Source organism: Taudactylus pleione, unplaced genomic scaffold (genome assembly GCF_031769625.1).
Source record: "Taudactylus pleione unplaced genomic scaffold, aTauple2 ptg000027l, whole genome shotgun sequence".
In the NCBI taxonomy this organism is placed as follows: Eukaryota; Metazoa; Chordata; class Amphibia; order Anura; family Myobatrachidae; genus Taudactylus; species Taudactylus pleione.
This window is the reverse complement of record NW_028284429.1, coordinates 1,191,778-1,212,912: the sequence shown is the minus strand read 5'-3', so window position 1 is coordinate 1,212,912 and position 21,135 is coordinate 1,191,778. Positions and strand designations below refer to the sequence as shown.

The 21,135-nt window shown below is 47.6% G+C and overlaps 1 protein-coding gene across 2 annotated transcripts in view; it reads right to left on the bottom strand.

Moving 5' to 3' along the window:
• Positions 1–21,135, bottom strand: part of PTPN5 (protein tyrosine phosphatase non-receptor type 5) — a 167,789-nt gene that overhangs the window by 13,230 nt on the left and 133,424 nt on the right. For both annotated transcript variants that reach the window (XM_088451781.1, XM_088451783.1), the window contains 7 exons: positions 18,967–19,193; positions 17,263–17,449; positions 14,436–14,520; positions 10,814–10,896; positions 10,069–10,206; positions 7,055–7,165; positions 2,421–2,581 (listed from right to left, as the gene is read on the bottom strand). In XM_088451781.1, the coding sequence (XP_088307907.1) occupies positions 2,421–2,581; positions 7,055–7,165; positions 10,069–10,206; positions 10,814–10,896; positions 14,436–14,520; positions 17,263–17,449; positions 18,967–19,193 (992 nt within the window). The remainder of the gene's footprint in view (positions 1–2,420; positions 2,582–7,054; positions 7,166–10,068; positions 10,207–10,813; positions 10,897–14,435; positions 14,521–17,262; positions 17,450–18,966; positions 19,194–21,135) is intronic.

The following is a 21,135-nucleotide window of genomic DNA, read 5'->3' as shown; positions in this document are numbered from 1 at the left end:
CAGTAGTATGCGATGATAGTGCTGCGATGTATTATATAGCACCTGCAGGGGCAGAGGCCCTGAGAGCAGCTCGTCCCTGTAATGTGCTTAGAGTGAAGTGACTGTATCATCGGTCCTGTGCCGGGACGCCGGCCTGCGCATTCGTGCTCCATAGACCCTGCATGCGCTGCAGCCTGTGCTCTACTGACCCTGCATGCGCTGCAGCCTGTGCTCTACTGACCCTGCATGCGCTGCAGCCTGTGCCGAGGCTCCTCTGTAACCCGTTCCCAGTCATTGTTGGGAAGTGTAGTGCCTAGGCTACAGCAGCACAATGCCTAGGCTATAGCAGCACAACGCCTAGGCTACAGCAGCACAATGCCTAGGCTATAGCAGCACAACGCCTAGGCTATAGCAGCATAACGCCTAGGCTATAGCAGCACAACGCCTGGGAAACAGCAGCACAACGCCTAGGCTATAGCAGCACAACGCCTAGGCTATAGCAACACAACGCCTAGGCTATAGCAGCACAACGCCTAGGCTATAGCAACACAACGCCTAGGCTATAGCAACACAACGCCTAGGTTATAGCAGCACAACGCCTAGGCTATAGCAGCACAACGCCTAGGTTATAGCAGCAGAACGCCTAGGTTATAGCAGCACAACGCCTAGGCTATAGCAACACAACGCCTAGGCTACAGCAGCACAACACCTAGGCTATAGCAATACAACGCCTAGGCTATAACAGCACAACACCTAGGCTACAGCAGCACAACGCCTGGGCTACAGCAACACAACGCCTAGGCTATAGCAGCACAACGCCTAGGCTACAGCAGCACAACACCTAGGCAACAGCAGCAAAACGCCTAGGTTATAGCAGCACAACGCCTAGGCAACAGCAGCACAACGCCTAGGTTATAGCAACACAACGCCTAGGCTATAGCAACACAACGCCTAGGCTATAGCAAACAATAATGGCAGCATCACATAGACACCTATGGCAGCATCACATTGACACCTATGACAGCATCACATAGACACCTATGACAGCATCACATAGACACCTATGACAGCATCACATCGACACCTATGACAGCATCACATAGACACCTATGACAGCATCACATAGACACCTATGACAGCATCACATAGACACCTATGACAGCATCACATAGACACCTATGGCAGCATCACATAGACACCTATGACAGCATCACATAGACACCTATGACAGCATCACATAGACACCTATGACAGCATCACATAGACACCTATGGGGGTTGTGGCTGCTGCTGGGAATGTAGGGACTGCAGCAGATCTCGGAGACATTTGCTGTGATCTCTCCATAATACATCTGAGGGATACATAATATTTGCAGGTATCCCCTGAAAACAGGTGTTTTTGGGGAATATGCTGTAAATAGTAAAGCTGCGCACACACGTAATGATTCTGTAACCAACGATTTTCTGTCAGATTTTTCCCTTGAAAAAGTGAACGATTTTTGAAGTGTAATGAACGATTTTTACAACGATGAAAGAAAAATGTTCCTTCCCTTAATGAAAATCGTTGCGCTGGACAGTCTGAAATGGACGATGAATGAAAACTACAAACGGGAGCGCGCTTGAACGATTATCATTCATCGTTATAACTCAGAAACTGAACGATTTTTTGAACGATTGAAAGAAAACGACGTAGTTGACGACAAATCGTTCAAAAAATCGTTACGTGTGTACACACCTTTAATGATAAATAGGCCCCTTAGATTGTGACATTATTTTTTTTTTTAACTGCGCCTTCTCATACTGCGCATGCTCCTCTGCCCCCGGATATGGCTCCTCTGCCCCGAGTGTGGCTCCTCTGCCCCGGATATGGCTCCTCTGCCCCCGATGTGCCTCCTCTGCCCCCGGATGTGGCTCCTCTGCCCCGAGTGTGGCTCCTCTGCCCCCGATATGGCTCCTCTGCCCCCAATGTGCCTCCTCTGCCCCCAATGTGCCTCCTCTGCCCCCGGATATGGCTCCTCTGCCCCCGGATATGGCTCCTCTGCCCCGAGTGTGGCTCCTCTGCCCCCGGATGTGGCTCCTCTGCCCCTGGATGTGGCTCCTCTGCCCCGAGTGTGGCTCCTCTGCCCCCGATATGGCTCCCCTGCCCCCGATGTGCCTCCTCTGCCCCCGATGTGCCTCCTCTGCCCCCGGATATGGCTCCTCTGCCCCCGGATATGGCTCCTCTGCCCCCGATGTGCCTCCTCTGCCCCCGATGTGCCTCCTCTGCCCCCGGATATGGCTCCTCTGCCCCGAGTGTGGCTCCTCTGCCCCGAGAGTGCCTCCTCTGCCCCCGATGTGCCTCCTCTGCCCCCGATATGGCTCCTCTGCCCCCGATATGGCTCCTCTGCCCCCGATGTGCCTCCTCTGCCCCCGGATGTGGCTGAGGCGTATGGCTGTGCTCACCTGCAGTGTACCACGATAGGCCCATTGCTTTGCTCTGCTGACTGCATGGCCTCCTCCACATCCTGTACCAGCTTTAAGAGTGGCGGAGCCTGGTCTGGGGTCTTCTGATCTGGCCAGGAGGTGTACCAAAAATGCTTTAGGCGCCTTTCTTCTCCCCCGCTCTAAAACAATGCAGAAGAATAAACATAAATGTACTAGCGATCGCTGGGGGATAATATTAAGTTTATTGCCCCTATGGGTAACGTGTAACTGCGCCCCCATCTCCTGTACAGCTGCTGCACTAAGGAATCAGACATATAGAAATGATGATGCTGCTTTTTATGGGATATACATCCAAAGGACGGTGATTGTGCACTCCCTACTGTTACACTTAATAAACGTACCTGGTCCAACATTTTAGGGGGCTCCGCCAGACTGCGGAGAGAGTGTGCCGCACCCCAAGTGCAGCGGGCACTCCTAGGGATCGGCGGCGCGTTTCTCTTTTTACAATGCCATGAATCAGGGCCACAGTGTCGCAATCACAGCCCCATCTCCCCCACCCACACACCTGCCCCCACACAGCCTGCCCCAACACACACACATGCCCCCACACACACACACCTGCCCCTACACAGCCTGCCCTCACACACACACCTGCCCCCACACAGCCTGCCCCAACACACACACCTGCCCCCACACACACACACACACACCTGCCCCTACACAGCCTGCCCCAACACACACACCTGCCCCCACACACACACACACCTGCCCCCACACAGCCTGCCCCAACACACACACGTGCCCCCACACACACACACACCTGCCCCTACACAGCCTGCCCCAACACACACACCTGCCCCCACACACACACACACACCTGCCCCTACACAGCCTGCCCCAACACACACACCTGCCCCCACACACACACACACACACCTGCCCCTACACAGCCTGCCCTCACACACACACCTGCCCCCACACAGCCTGTCCGAACACACACACCTGCCCCCACACAGCCTGCCCCAACACACACACCTGCCCCCACACACACACACACACACACCTGCCCCAACACAGCCTGCCCCAACACACACACCTGCCCCCACACAGCCTGTCCGAACACACACACCTGCCCCCACACACACACACACCTGCCCCTACACAGCCTGCCCTCACACACACACATGCCCCCACGCAGCCTACCCTCACACACACACCTCCCCCCACGCAGCCTGCCCCAACACACACACACATGCCCCCACGCAGCCTGCCCCAACACAGACACCTGCCCCCACACACACACACCTGCCCCTACACAGCCTGCCCTCACACACACACCTGCCCCCACACAGCCTGCCCCAACACACACACCTGCCCCCACACACACACCTGTCCCTACACAGCCTGCCACAACACACACACCTGCCCCCCCACACACACACACACACACACCTGCCCCTACACAGCCTGCCCCAACACACACACCTGCCCCCACACACACACCTGCCCCTACACAGCCTGCCCTCACACACACACCTGCCCCCACACAGCCTGTCCGAACACACACACCTGCCCCCACACAGCCTGCCCCAACACACACACCTGCCCCCACACACACACACCTGCCCCCACACAGCCTGCCCCAACACACACACCTGCCCCCACACAGCCTGTCCGAACACACACACCTGCCCCCACACACACTTGCCCCTACACAGCCTGCCCTCACACACACACCTGCCCCCACACAGCCTGCCCCAACACACACACATGCCCCCACGCAGCCTGCCCCAACACACACACACACACCAGCCCCCACACGCACACCTGCCCCCACACAGACACACACACCAGCCCCCACACAGCCTGCCCCAACACACATACATGCCCCCACGCAGCCTGCCCCAACACACACACACCTTCCCCCACACACACACCTGCCCCCACACAGCCTGCCCCTGTATGAGAATCCGGGAGGGGATTACTGAATGTCAGCAGGCTTGTTATTAAATAGCCAACCTACTCCATCCTGTGTAAGTAACAAGGGGGCATAATTCGGGGCTGCGTTAGTCATTATGGGTGTCTTATCACATGTGTCCTGTTCATGTACAGCATGTGCAGCTCATTACTAGATGGAACATACTAAGCATCCCCGTGTCTTATTACATGTGTCCTGTTCATGTACAGCATGTGCAGCTCATTGCTAGATGGTACATACTAAGCATCCCCGTGTCTTATTACATGTGTCCTGTTCATGTACAGCATGTGCAACTCATTACTAGATGGAACATACTAAGCATCCCCGTGTCTTATTACATGTGTCCTGTTCATGTACAGCATGTGCAGCTCATTACTAGATGGAACATACTAAGCATCCCCGTGTCTTATTACATGTGTCCTGTTTATGTACAGCATGTGCAGCTCATTACTAGATGGAACATACTAAGCATCCCCGTGTCTTATTACATGTGTCCTGTTCATGTACAGCATGTGCAACTCATTACTAGATGGAACATACTAAGCATCCCCGTGTCTTATTACATGTGTCCTGTTCATGTACAGCATGTGTAGCTCATTACTAGATGGAACATACTAAGCATCCCTGTGTCTTATTACATGTGTCCTGTTCATGTACAGCATGTGCAGCTCATTACTAGATGGTACATACTAAGCATCCCCGTGTCTTATTACATGTGTCCTGTTCATGTACAGAATGTGCAGCTCATTACTAGATGGAACATACTAAGCATCCCCGTGTCTTATTACATGTGTCCTGTTCATGTACAGCATGTGCAGCTCATTACTAGATGGAACATACTAAGCATCCCCGTGTCTTATTACATGTGTCCTGTTCATGTACAGCATGTGCAGCTCATTACTAGATGGAACATACTAAGCATCCCCGTGTCTTATTACATGTGTCCTGTTCATGTACAGCATGTGCAGCTCATTACTAGATGGAACATACTAAGCATCCCCGTGTCTTATTACATGTGTCCTGTTCATGTACAGCATGTGCAGCTCATTACTAGATGGAACATACTAAGCATCCCCGTGTCTTATTACATGTGTCCTGTTCATGTACAGAATGTGCAGCTCATTACTAGATGGAACATACTAAGCATCCCCGTGTCTTATTACATGTGTCCTGTTCATGTACAGCATGTGTAACTCATTACTAGATGGAACATACTAAGCATCCCCGTGTCTTATTACATGTGTCCTGTTCATGTACAGCATGTGCAGCTCATTACTAGATGGAACATACTAAGCATCCCCGTGTCTTATTACATGTGTCCTGTTCATGTACAGCATGTGCAACTCATTACTAGATGGAACATACTAAGCATCCCTGTGTCTTATTACATGTGTCCTGTTCATGTACAGCATGTGTAACTCATTACTAGATGGAACATACTAAGCATCCCCGTGTCTTATTACATGTGTCCTGTTCATGTACAGCATGTGCAACTCATTACTAGATGGAACATACTAAGCATCCCCGTGTCTTATCACATGTGTCCTGTTCATGTACAGCATGTGCAGCTCATTACTAGATGGAACATACTAAGCATCCCCGTGTCTTATTACATGTGTCCTGTTCATGTACAGCATGTGCAGCTCATTACTAGATGGAACATACTAAGCATCCCCGTGTCTTATTACATGTGTCCTGTTCATGTACAGAATGTGCAGCTCATTACTAGATGGAACATACTAAGCATCCCCGTGTCTTATTACATGTGTCCTGTTCATGTACAGCATGTGCAGCTCATTACTAGATGGAACATACTAAGCATCCCCGTGTCTTATTACATGTGTCCTGTTCATGTACAGCATGTGCAGCTCATTACTAGATGGTACATACTAAGCATCCCCGTGTCTTATTACATGTGTCCTGTTCATGTACAGCATGTGCAACTCATTACTAGATGGAACATACTAAGCATCCCCGTGTCTTATTACATGTGTCCTGTTCATGTACAGCATGTGCAGCTCATTACTAGATGGACCATACTAAGCATCCTCGTGTCTTATTACATGTGTCCTGTTTATGTACAGCATGTGCAGCTCATTACTAGATGGAACATACTAAGCATCCCCGTGTCTTATTACATGTGTCCTGTTCATGTACAGCATGTGCAACTCATTACTAGATGGAACATACTAAGCATCCCCGTGTCTTATTACATGTGTCCTGTTCATGTACAGCATGTGCAACTCATTACTAGATGGAACATACTAAGCATCCCCGTGTCTTATTACATGTGTCCTGTTCATGTACAGCATGTGTAGCTCATTACTAGATGGAACATACTAAGCATCCCCGTGTCTTATTACATGTGTCCTGTTCATGTACAGCATGTGCAGCTCATTACTAGATGGTACATACTAAGCATCCCCGTGTCTTATTACATGTGTCCTGTTCATGTACAGCATGTGCAGCTCATTACTAGATGGAACATACTAAGCATCCCCGTGTCTTATTACATGTGTCCTGTTCATGTACAGCATGTGCAGCTCATTACTAGATGGAACATACTAAGCATCCCCGTGTCTTATTACATGTGTCCTGTTCATGTACAGCATGTGCAGCTCATTACTAGATGGAACATACTAAGCATCCCCGTGTCTTATTACATGTGTCCTACCTTTAAAGTCATGAGTCTTAGCACATAGTCATCTTCCTGGATGATCCGATTCACGGTCACCTCTATTCCCTCATATACAGCTCGTTTCTCCGGCCAGTATTCTGTACATTTCTGGGGAAGTTACAGGAGTTACACACTACATGTGACTGCACGGGGAATAGATATTACAGGTACTAAGCAGGGGCCAGACACAGAACATTATCATTCATTTATACACCAATCAGAGCTGTAAAATGCCATTTCTCATTGTTGGGAGGATGTACTAAGAATAGCATCCGCAATGCGGTACATCCCGCCTCTCATCGGGTACATCCCGTCTCTCATCGGGTACATTACCGCAGTATGTACCTATAAATGCAATGAAAATCACAAAGGACAGCTCTCCCGATAAGAACAGTCCCCCAGACAGAGGGACTTCTGGTTTTAACACCCAGGAGTCCCTCATGCGAGAAGGATGCGGGCTGCACGGGGAGATGGGAGGGATCCGATTGTATCTATCTCAAGGGACGATGTCACGATAAGAAGCCCATAGGCTTCTATCGGGTAACGCCACCTGAAGATGGCGCTACCCACCGGGACCGAGCACCAGAATGCATCACATTCCAGTGCTTAGTACATATGAACAATGCGGTAAAGTCCCTGAAAAAGGCATTTTGGGGGATTTTACTACTTTTTTCACTTTTGTATATCTCACCCTGTATAATAGTATACATAATGCTTTATTCACCTAACTGTAAAGTCAATTCTGGCACTTTATGTGAGATGCGCTTTATCGGTGTGTAGATAAACACAGCCATTGTTATTGTGATCAGAAGATTTCTGCACATACATCACCTGACCCCATTTATCAACGGAATCACTATCAGGCATTGCGGTCGTTTAGTTCCGAACACGCAGCAATACCGGCTCAGATTCCTGATACTGTTACGAGATAGAATATGGGAACAGTGGGAACTGAAGTTTGGCCTCATGTGATGGGGCTCATCCACACAAGAAGTTTTTCTTTCTGCGTTCCTAACAGAATGCAACAAGAGGAAACCATGGGTACAGTGCAGCACGACTGAGGTGAGCGGATACGCCGAATGGAATAGGAATGCATTAAAGTGCGATAGACGCCATATTCTGTATTTCTTGCGTGTAAGTGATTACTGTCCGTGTCACCACACAGATATTTAAGCTGCGTCGTGTTGTGCATTGATTTCAGCGCAGTGTATTCTGAATAAAACAGAACAAGAGAAATCCTGGGAGAATAATTACAGCCAATATCTTATTTTGCTTAATTTTACATTATCTTGTATACGGAGTTTCAATAACATGGACTTTCTCTGGCTAATGATTTACCTGAAAGACTAAGGCCCTGATTCAGAGCCGGACGCTCTGACCAGAGCGCTCGCTCTGAATCAGGGCCCACCTCCATTAATATGGAGCGTCCTCCTCGACGCTCGTATAGCTGTGGGTCACCACCCACAGCATATACGAGCGTGCAGGATGATGGTCGCGATGGTCTTGACCATCGCGACCATCGAAACTGCGAGAAAAAGCCTGCGGTTGAGTTTTTCAACCGCAAGGCCAGGAGTGATTTTGGCTCTATCAGAGCCAAAATCACTCCCACTGACATCACTAGTGATGTCAGTGGGGCCGGCTTCAGACGGTAGGCGTTCCCTTGGGAACGCCTCCGTCTGGCAGGCACGCCCCCGGCACGCCCACCAAAGGGGGCGTGCTGTCAGTCAACATCGACAGCACGCCCCCTTTGATGAGACACTCCGAGCGAAGGAAAGTCCTTCGCTCGTCGCGTCTCGCGCATGCGCACGACGGAGCTCCCTAAGAAATCCAAAACTGAAACAGAATCTGAACTAAAACATTTGAGTGTGGTTTTGCCAAAACCATAACACGATGATGAATCGGAACCAAAACCAAAACACGGGGGGGTCGGTGCCCATCTCTAATTACAATACAGAAGGATGTGAATACCCAGAATAACAGCTGTGAACAATAACCCTGTCTTTGTCACTCCCTGGCACCATTGCGATTCACTTCATGGCCCCACCCCTCACTGCACAATGCACTGAAAAACACACAGCAGCGGTCAGACTATGAAAACATGATGTGGTCATCAAAGGGAGGGGGCCCAGCTCTCCTAGGAGTCTTGGAGAATCCCCAAAATGTGGGAGTCCAGAAATGTATACCTATCACTGGTCTTTTCAAAATAATTATATTTAGCTACAGATGTCCATTTTAGGACATACAGCAAAACCTAAAGTAATACATATAAACTGAATATTAAAATGTTTACTTTATCAATCTCAAAGTAACAAGCAGGTAGGAAGATGAGAAAGGACCTGAGCTTCCTCTGGAACTCATGGTAGGAAGATGAGAAAGGACCTGAGCTTCCTCTGGAACTCATGGTAGGAAGATGAGAAAGGATCTGAGCTTCCTCTGGAACTCATGGTAGGAAGATGAGAAAGGACCTGAGCTTCCTCTGGAACACATGGTAGGAAGATGAGAAAGGACCTGAGCTTCCTCTGGAACTCATGGTAGGAAGATGAGAAAGGACCTGAGCTTCCTCTGGAACTCATGGTAGGAAGATGAGAAAGAACCTGAGCTTCCTCTGGAACTCATGGTAGGAAGATGAGAAAGGACCTGAGCTTCCTCTGGAACTCATGGTAGGAAGATGAGAAAGGACCTGAGCTTCCTCTGGAACTCATGGTAGGAAGATGAGAAAGGACCTGAGCTTCCTCTGGAACTCATGGTAGGAAGATGAGAAAGGACCTGAGCTTCCTCTGGAACTCATGGTAGGATGATGAGAAAGGACCTGAGCTTCCTCTGGAACTCATGGTAGGAAGATGAGAAGCAAAGTGGTGGCTGAACATCACCAAGAGAGTCCTAAACTCTCCTCAGGGGTTATACATCTCTTACAGGCGGGATCCCATAACCCAAATGTATCTCTGACTGATCCCATTTCTGTCTTGGTAATTCAGAAGGTAATTTATCAGGATGAAACAAAAACCACTGACCTCATTGACTTCCTCGATGTTGGTGATCATGACGATGATGGGAGATTGCTGCTGCCAGACCATCTTCCAGAAGTCACCTACGGTGTTGACCGTGGGTCCCTGAGTTGCAATGTAAACTTTTTCCTCTTCCTCGTAACCCTGTGACAAGGAGCAGAGGGTCATGAGGGGCGTGCTAGGGGTCAGCTACATGCATAAAATAATGATTATTTGCATATGTACGGCGCCAGGCGGCATTCCTAGCGCTCTGCGTGACAGAGGCAAAATGGTAATATATACGTTTAGGCAGAAGCCATTTTTTGACACAGAAAATACAGTTCCAACGATTCACCATCCTAAAAAAGAGTTATCTAACAATGGTAGCGAGTCCTTAAACTGCACCCATTGCGTGCACAATGCGGAGGCAGCCATTTTGTCAGCTGAGCCAATGGAATTCTGCCACTAAATTCACTACTAACTAGAGATGAGTGGTTCAGCTCTACCCGGTTCTTGTCCCCGAAATCAGCGCAAAGTAGGATTTATCTTATTGGCAATTCAAAACATGTTAGACTTGGCCACCAATAACATTCGGTTTTAAGATCCGAACATAACCGAGCCAAAACCGAACCGCTCATCTCTACTACGAACCAGTGACATCACACAGCCCTGAGTGCCTTTGTGATTTAATGATGTCACCGGGTTCTAGTGAGCTGAAGCAGTAACTTCTATAAATCATGTAATTCAGCACCGGATCTCTCTATTCGCTTACCCGTATATAGTTAGCGTTGATATAGGAACTCAGAGGGTCATCCTCTTGATCTGGTGACGTAAGGCACACTCTGCTGTGTGTGTCTGCAAAATATAACAATATGTAAGACATAGGGAATTAAATATAGTGTACAAACTGCAACACTTACTTTCCTTACGGCCTGGGAAGCATTAGGACGACGCAGAACACAGACAATGCTAGTGTTAGTGTAAGCTATAGTGATAATAACTGCAGCTCTCCAGTATAGGAACATTTATTCATACAGCAAGAACGAGGAATGTGCAAATGGCTATAATTGTGCTGCAGCAAGATATACAAACATCACTGTGTTTGAGAGTCTATAGGGTGCAATATCAAGTGCAAACCCAACGCGTTCCGCTTTCATTCTCACGGTCAGACACCGATTCTGAAATATACACCTATGAGTTATTGATTGCTCTGTACATTATGCAGCAAGATATACAAACATCACTGTGTCTGAGAGTCTATAGGGTGCAATATCAAGTGCAAACCAAACGCGTTCTGCTCTAATTCTCACAGTCAGAGACACCGATTCTGAAATATACACCTATGAGTTATTGATTGTTCGTACATTATGCAGCAAGATATACAAACATCACTGTGTCTGAGAGTCTATAGGGTGCAATATCAAGTGCAATTCCAACGCGTTCCGCTTTCATTCTCACAGTCAGAGACACCGATTCTGAAATATACACCTATGAGTTATTGATTGTTCGTACATTATGCAGCAAGATATACAAACATCACTGTGTCTGAGAGTCTATAGGGTGCAATATCAAGTGCAAACCCAACGCGTTCTGCTCTAATTCTCACAGTCAGAGACACTGATTCTGAAATATACACCTATGAGTTATTGATTGCTCTGTACATTATGCAGCTTGGATCGCAGGTCTGCGTTCACACCCGGTCGATATTTGAGGTCTGCGCATGCACCACAGCGAACCCCCTGCTACGATCGGGTTTGCGACTACACAGACCCATTGCAGAGTGATTGACATGAAGTGCCGTTTGTGGGTGGTGACGGGGGGGTGGCCGAGGGAAACGCAGGTGTGCCAGTGCGTTAGAACGCCGTTACAGGGGCATGCATAATAAAGTACCAGTGACGGCATACGCAGCCAGAGCACTGCCTGGGCGAGAGGAAGCATCGCAGTCTGTGAGGCATGCCAAGCTCACCCACAACTCTGCGTATGGGTCCAATGTTACCGATATTGTTGCTGACTTGCGGATGTATGTAATGGGAAGTGGGCGGCTTTATAAGCTGGTGGGCGTCTTGGTATAGTGCTGCGATCGCATTCATTTGCATATTTTCACAACGTGCGGGTGCTTCCGATTGCAGACTTGCGATTCAAGCTGAATAAGGCCCATTGTGCCTAGGCTGTTAAAAAACACAGGTGCTGCTGCAGTGGTGTAGTACCACTGCTCAGTGGCAGATGGCAGCAAAGAGCAATTCTATACACAGCATTAATAAGATTAAAATAATCAAGTGTAGCCTATTAATTTCCGTTCAATATATTTTATTTTTTAGGTTATTAAAACTTTTTATTTTGTTTTCACCGGCAGGAATCACATTTCATGAACACACACACACACACACACACACACACACACACACACACACACACACACACACACACACACACACATATATACATACACATACACACACACTGTAGTACTATTTTGTCTCTATTTAAATTAAAACATATGGTTTAAATATTCATGTTTCCAAAATATAATAAATGAATAATAAAACTCCTTCATTTTGGTTTAGCAGGGCAGCAGTACCACTGCGAAAGTTACTTTTTACCTTTCTCCTCCTTATGCTTTTAAAAGTCTATAGATTCGCCTCCACAGTATAGATTAATGGTTAAACAAATGTTCAGCCGGTGGATTTACTAGGAGCTAGTGACTAAACTGAGGCACTAACAGCAACACTGAGGCACGGGGCATCCGTTGTCATGGAGATCTGTTTAGCCCACAAAATGTCTGCCTCCATCGCTTTACAAACCTAGCATACCCTCTCCGTGCCTTGGACATAGCTCCTCTCTCCTGATCACCTCTTCCTGAATGTTGTTACTATGGTTTCATTACATATTTCTGCAGGTCAAGTCTGCAAGCCTGTCAGTCACTGTGTATCTGCTCTGTTAGATGAGCACCTTCCTTCTAATATGGCAGCTTGATGGACATAGTTGCTCAGGATTAATCAGTATATTATCCAGCTCAGTATGTCATGATAACATAACACTTGCTCCTGTTCTTTGCTAGCTGCAAAAGATAAGCCCCCAAACAGGCGTATTTCCACTTATGTCCAGCACCACAGAGCCTGCGTTTGTATGAACACACCCTCACTGAGCTTTGCCTCTCTGGTCGTAAGTGTAGATCATGAGCAAATTACCCGCTACACAACCCAGGCGCTCTATTACGACCTAGCAGGTCTTTGGGGCTCACCGCCATGCGGGTCCTTGAGTCCTCTTGTCCTGTCCACAGCTCTTATTTACCCCAATGGCATAACTCAGGTGACAGGCATGGATAGGAACCAGCATGCGCCTTGGCTATCTGCGTGCGGAGCTGCCGTGGCGATTGCAGACATGGAGACAAGTATCTCATATAGTGGGTACACGCTGGGCGATTAAAGTGGACGACTGAACGATATCGTTATCGTTCAGTCGTCCACTTTATTGTCCATTTTTATCACAAAAACGATGAACGATAACGACGACGCGCGTTCCCGCGGGTCGTTCGTCATCATCGTTCATCGGGTTAACATGCAGGCCAACCTGATGATGTCGTCAGGTTGCTGCATGTTGAGGAATGGGGGAAGAGAGCCCGGCGCTGAACGATATCGTTAATGATATCGTTCAGCGGGTGTGCTCAATGTCATGAACGACATTGTGCACACCCTGCCGGGGACACACTAGACGATATCGCTCAGGGAGCATATCGTCTAGTGTGTACGCACCTTAAGTCTAAGATAACATAAAAATCAGCCCATTACGGGAGCTTTCTGGAAGCTCAACAAATCCCCCTTTGTGCGCCATTGGAGAGGGAGGGAAAATGGTGGCAGCCACGCAGTCCTGGGTCGCGCATGCCTAAAGCATTGGAGAGAACGTGTGGCCTTATTCACATCGTTAGGGAAGGCCATTGATAGTTAACAACCATCGATGGATTGCCACCGATGGTTTTGCCATCAATGGGGGAGATCCGATGATTCATCTCAATTGATGGCAGACAGCCTGGCGATGATTTTATTTCTCCCCTGGGGCCTAAAGCTTAGCTCCACCTCCAATGATCCCTGAAACGTCCCCTTCCCTGATTGGCCCACTGAGTCCCGCCTCCATCCGCTGCACGGATGGTTGTCATACATGTAAACCATCGATGGGAGACCTGACCCATAATGTATGTATATGTACAGTATCTTGCATAGGGTCCTGTGGGGCCTAAATCCGGCTCTGGTGTAGATGTTAGTGAAACGTGGACCACTCTACATCATCCGTACTTATCTCAGCGTGTGTAGCGCAAAATCAAGCAAAGAGCCGTGCATCCATCCCTGCATCAGCCCAATAGTTCCCCGCAGCCTTGTCGCCCCATAGTTACTACTTACTGGGCAGTATGGTTTTGTATCGGTTTTTCCGCACCAAGCCCAGAATTTCATATTCTTTTGGATCCACAAAGTTCATTGGAATTTCCTGGAAAAAGAAACAATTATATTTGTATAACAGTTAAAAAAAGAAAAAAGGATGGAACGGTTCAGCAATCTGGGCTGAAGATATCTCAGTGGGGGATCCAAGTTTTCTATGCATGCCAGACCTTGTGTCACAGCATATTAAACATGCAGAAGTCCATTGGAATCTTTTATTATATAAGCAAAGTACAATAATAGCGAAGCACAGAGTACATGATCTGCACCTAACTTTTACTACTGTCGCTTTGTGTGGCCATGTACTGTGACTGTAATATGTATGTTCTGTAATGTCAGTGTGTGCTATTATGATCATATCTGTACCGGCAGCATGTACAGTATGTGAACGCTCCCAGCTCTCCTCGCCCAGCTTACTCCTTGTTTCACCCTCATTTTTGCTCTATATTGCGCCAAAAGTTACAGTCCAATTATCATACCTCCCAAAATTTTTAAAAAGTATCATCAGGACTAAATAAGCCCCCCCATAAGGCGCCCTGACACACCCACTTTTTGTGTTACAATGGTAAATCACAAATACACCCATGTACAATAAGAGCGACACTACCTGGTGCCGACTACTGTATAACACATTTACAGCTTGCCTTAATAATATCTATGACACCCACAATACTCATATAATGCATAGCAAGAATCAGTATTGAGGCCGCCTTTTTTTTTTTAAGCCTCTTCATTTTACATTTTGGGCTACACTGTGTTACGTGTGTATACTGCGCTTACTTCCCTTTATAATGCACTGTGACGCTGCGACACGTGCTGCAATAAGAGTATCGCCCGCGGTCTGATAACCTATACCTCCAAGGCGGTGTAGCCATTTGTTGTGATCGGATAAAGCTGTGCGGACACCAATAGGGGTATTCAATATGGAGCGAAAACGCAGTTTCTGCGAAGTTTTCGCTCGGATGACGTCATTTTCGCCGCTTTTACTTTTACACCGTATTCAATTTGAAACATTTTCGCCGGTGCGAAAAGTATATTGCATTCGACCCTGCGAAAAAGTATCACCAAGGAATGGGTGGCGAAAAAAAGTGCAGAATTGGGGTTTTGGGTTGCAACATTTTGGAAACCACCCTGCAACCTTCAGACAGTCCCCCAAAGGTAAACTGTGTCAAAATATTTTTAGAAAATACCTCAGAAGGCCCCAAAAAAAGCACTTTCATTTTGGGGGCGAAAAAAAAAATTGGGGGTTACAAACTTAAAAACTAGCGAACTAGAATCTAGGGGGGTCCCCAAGTATGCCCCAGGTGCTTTTTTCATTGCAGGTGTTTGCGGCAGGTGGATTTTTCACGTTTTTTAAAACTTCACTTTAGCAACTTTTAAATATGTTCACCCCCATTTCCAAGTACCCAAAATTTGCTGGGACTACTTATTTTCTGCAAAAAAACTTCTAAATACTATTCTTCCCCACCTTCCCAAATCCCCAAAATAGCAGCTATCGAGCCCGTTTAAAGACCCCAAAAACCTTCAGCAGGGCTAATCGGGGGTATCCAGAGTGATCCCCCATGTCAAAGCAACTTTTTGGGGGTGTTCGGGTCTTTTTCCCGAAAATCAGCGAAGTTTTCGCTGATTTCACATTCGCTGGGTGCAGTTTTCGCTGATTTCATATTGAATACGGGTATAATCGGGGGAGCGCGCAATACTTTTTGACTGTAAAAGCTCCGCTGTGCGGCGAAAACTTCGACACGCATAGATGGCGAAGTCTACGTTTCATATTGAATACCCTTGAGAATATATATTGTGACGCTTCATACAATACGCCCTCTGCGCCCACGCTAAGTGACTAGGTGCGGCAGCTGTGTAACTGGGGGTAGGGTGAATGAAGGCCTGATACACTCATCTCTAAATAGCACGCCCCGACACAGTCATGTGCCACGTTACCGTGCTAATCTATGGACATGAAGAAAGGAAGAAATGGTGATGGGTGGGCACCCGCCGCGTCCTTAAGGAAGACGGCTTTTGTGTAGCGACTTTGTAAATAACCCCGAAGCCCGTTCCGTAAATAACCATGAAGTGGCTGGTAATAAAATCACAGTTGTGTACGTATCTGGAAAGTATGAGGTATTAAGTCATATTATCGACATTTTGCAACCCACCATCAAATGCACTAACCTCAGGCTCTCAAGTACTGGGGCGCTGAGAGGGGCTGACAGGTATGGGGTAACCTGGGCCTCTGTAGGTGTGACGCCATGACCATGCCCCCGGTACACAGTGGCATAGCTCCGTACTGAATGAGGGGGCATAGCTTCCTCCTGTGGCTATGCCCCCTAGCGCCCTGTGCCCGCTGGAAGTCTTGGCAGCCCTGTTCAGGCGTGCACGCTGGCTTTAAGCATGTATACAAGAAAGGGACGCCTTATAAAGCACAGCCAAATAAGGTTATATAGGCTGGATGGACGTTCTTATCTGAACCAAAGCTGTTAATGTATGGTGTAGTGTTTAGCATTACTGCCTCACAGCGCTGAGCTCCTGGGTACAGTTCCTACCACTGCACAAACCGTGTGGAGTTTGTATATTCTCCCCATGCTTGCGTGGGTTTCCCCCAACAACGGACAATTATTCTCTGTAAAAGCGCTCGGAAATATGTACAGTATGTGCTATATAAATAACTGGTGATACGAGTAACTAATACCTCAGCCTTCCATTTTGCTAGATACATATACTGTAGAATTGGAACGGTAAGGGCAGGTGCTGACTAGGACTTGAGTTATAGCGCCCTGGGACTGAATGGACTCACAAAGAATTCCTTCTGAAGCGCAAAAGAGTCCAGGGCCCTCTCGTGTAGCTCCTCCGCCGTCAGGACGTTGCTGGTGGTTTGCAGGTACTCTTGGGTGGACTGTTCCCTGGGGGACATGATTTGCCCGTAGGTCTCTGTACATCCCGGCGTACACATGTCCAGCGTAAGGGACACATTGGAGCCGCGTCTGCACAACACAGAGAGAAGCATACACCGCTCGTTTATCTGCCAGATGGAATATGAATGAACTTCTGCAAATGTATTTCACGGGGTAAAATAAAGATTTCCTTATATTCAGGAATATCGTCTTGTAATGAGCCAGGATCTCAGCTGCTTTGTGCTGAATTTTAGTCTATTGCACCACAAGTAACAGTGACACCTGCAGAAAGGAACGCGTTCTAATTATATATATATATATATTTTTAGTGGCTAGTCTCACACTCTGGATGCGGCCATTTTGTCGAGAGGAAACCTGTATTTCTGAGAATGCAGCCAATAGAATCACTAGAACTGGCTGACATCATGGAGGCAGTGGTTTTGTGGGAATGTGCCTTGTCTGCTCCCTGGGGATCTATATGTACTAAGCCTTGGAGAGTGATAAAGTGGCGAGTGATAAAGTACCAAACAATCAGCTCCTGTCAGTTTAAAGGCTGTGTTTGAAATATGACAGTTAGGAACTGATTGGTTGGTAGTTTATCTCTCTCCAAGGCTTAGTACATCTTGGTGTCACAGGAGCTCACAAAATGGCCGCCCCCATTCTGTGTAAGTGACAGGACATAGAACATCTACACCTACTCTAAAGTCACCAGTGAATACTGATATTGCCTCATTTTATCTACAGCACAGGTTCTCAAACTCGGTCCTCAGGACCCCACCCAGTGCATGTTTTCCAGGTCTCTTCACAGAATTAAAAATTAAATAATTAGCTCTACCTGTGGATCTTTTAAAATGTGTCAGTGAGTAATGATTACACCTGTGCACCTGCTGGGTGACCTGGAAACCGTGACCTGTGTGGGGTCCTGAGGACCGAGTTTGAGAACCACTGACTACACTGACTGAAAGAAACAGGACAATGAAAGGGATCTTCGTGTGCAGAACATATTATGGGTATTAAAGGACGCTTTCATCAAAAGCAACAGCTTTGTAACGACATGTCAGTATGCTAAAGTGTACGATCATTGTGACCACAAGGGGCGCTGTCTTGTGGAAGTGCACTGACCATAGAGTCTTTTGTGTGCAGAATACTTATAATGTGTTGCCTGTTTATAAAAATAAAAATTTTTCGCCTTTGAGCGGGACCAGTGTTATCTGGTGCGTATTGTACTTATGATCTGTTATTCGGTAATGTTTTTGTATTCACCTTCTTATGCGCTACTGGGTTTATTTTGTGGTGGCTTACAAATGATATAAATAATAATAATGTTTTAAATATAGCCTCCTTATAGCCTGCTGCACCCCATAGCCTGCTGTGTGAGATAGTGGCCTCGCTTTTTCCACACCCCCTTAGATATTGCCTGCCTGACAGAACAGAGGTGACCGCAGTAACAGGACAGGATTTCTTGATGCATCTGTTTGAGCACAAGCTGTGCCATCTTTTTCTCCAGACTTAAATACTGTATGTGGCTTATTTATTTCTATGACCTCACCAGCCAATCACTGATAGATGACATATTAGGAGACGCTTGCCACAATAAGGACCATCACCTTTCCTGAAGCCCCACAGGTTTCACTGTGAGAGTCGCTGGATCTGTGTCACCTCTGATATCCATCAAGCAATCGAAGACGGGAGTGTCGGGCACAGGGTCGAAATCCATGTAATCCTCCGCTTTGTCATCCGTCCATTCTGAGTAGGTGAAGGACGGCTGTCGGCTCACAGATTGGCGCCGATCCTCCGACAGAACGGGCTCAGCGTGCGACTTCAGGTACCAGACCTGGAACCAAATGACAGAGGTTGGAGCTTATTTTGCCCTATTTGCCATCAAGCACAATAAACCCTGCGTGTAGCTCTCTGTGTGGATGTAGCAGGAAAGATCATGGGCCTGGAACGGCCAGTGTTTTCCAGTGTACTCTCATTTCTATTGTGTCCCTGTGTTTAGCCTTGTGAGGTCTGACTTGTATGTGATGCAACGAAAGCATCGCAGTGGAACAGTGTGGAAACAGACAGCGCTCGTTCCCTGGCACCCAGCGAGTGCCTTTGTTAGGAGAGAAATCTAAGTGCCTGCACCATACTGCAGGGAGCGTGTCCTTGTCTCTATCCCTGTCAGCTGTTGTGTTCTGCCTGATGATCACACGTGTGCAGGGGTGCCAAGAGGGGTGGGGGAGTGGGTACTAAGTACCTGGGCCTGTTGGAGGAGCCCTGCTGGGGCCTGGGCCACACTCCCTTAGTACCCATGCCCCGCAAATGTCTCTACAGCCCTGAACGTGTGCTCGTAATGCCCTTATTGCCAGAACCAGAGTCATGCCTATAGTCACTTACTTGTGGCACAGGCAATCTGGCCACCTTACATGCCCCACAGGCCTGAGGCATGATTGCACCCACGGGCCTAATGCCAGACACCTGGTGGTCTAGGGAGGGGGGAGTGGTAAATCACTTGAGGCAAAGCCATGGACACCTACCGGTGAACTGGGAGATGCTGCATTGGGGAACTATTTACTTGCCCACAACCTGCAACACTGTCCGGTCCTCATCTTCTATCTTCTGCTGTTGGGAAATCCTGGCCAGTGGGTACATCTTCTGACCTCTTACGCATCTGCTGGAGCACTTCACGTGACGGCCTCTTCAGTACTGAAGGCTCTGCGGCAATGTCTGAAGTATGACATTGTTGGCGCAAAAAAATGTGCCGTAGTCGATTGCCTGGCACATCTTATAATAGTGTTTGAGGCGATATCCGGTTTCAGGCCAGGATGGTGCGCCTCCAGCCCGACGCCCTTATGCAATGCTGACCCTGTGTACCGCTTTGCGTGAGTCCTGCACTTGTGACAGACATATGCTGCATTGGTGCAGTACATATGTGATTAGTGTCCCTGCATCATGCATCTGTACATGGCACAGCTCTCACCTTCTAACACACAGGGTTCTCTTCTCTCAGTGTTATAGATTTTACTTGTATGTATGTAATAGTAATGTTACTAATTGTACCACATTGGATATTTCTGCATGGCAAACATTAGATGATAATAATAATAAATGAGTCTCTCTATCAGAGTCATACATTATACAGTAGTCATCACGTGTACAGTACAGTCTTCTGAATATCTTTCCTTTAACACTGACTGCCAGTGCGTCGCTAATTTACATTTACAGTAACATTGGTTTTAGATCTGCATTTATTAGCAAAGGGTAGGGAGGACCCTGCTCATGAGAGCTTACAATCTACATATATGTTATAGGAAAATAATATGTATTATGGTAAAAAAAAACCAGGAGAATATATGAATTAATATGTGAAAATGTGCTATGCAGATGTGATACCCCCGGCTCTGACAGGAGCCAGTTGTCATTGCAATACAGGAGGCTTCCACCCGGTGGGACTGTTACACGCCAAAACTGAGACAAGCCAGCAACAGGACAGTATTTTGTGGTTACACATGCACAGTTGAGACAGGGAGATACTGAGAAGTGGAGGGCAGAGCGGGCTGTGCTGTGAGACATAAGAGACTTCGCAAAGCGTTATCGCTGAAATGGTGAGGTGACAGAAACCAATGAATTCCCATTGATGGTGCACTGAGTGACCACTGCAGAAGCATCAGCTGAGACTGAGAGCCAGAGACAGTGTGTCAGCACTGAGAGCCGCAGCTGAGATCCCTGGAGTCTGAGAGTCAGTAAAAGAGCTGTAATAGGGGGACGTCTGTGCTGCTTGGAAGCTACTGAGG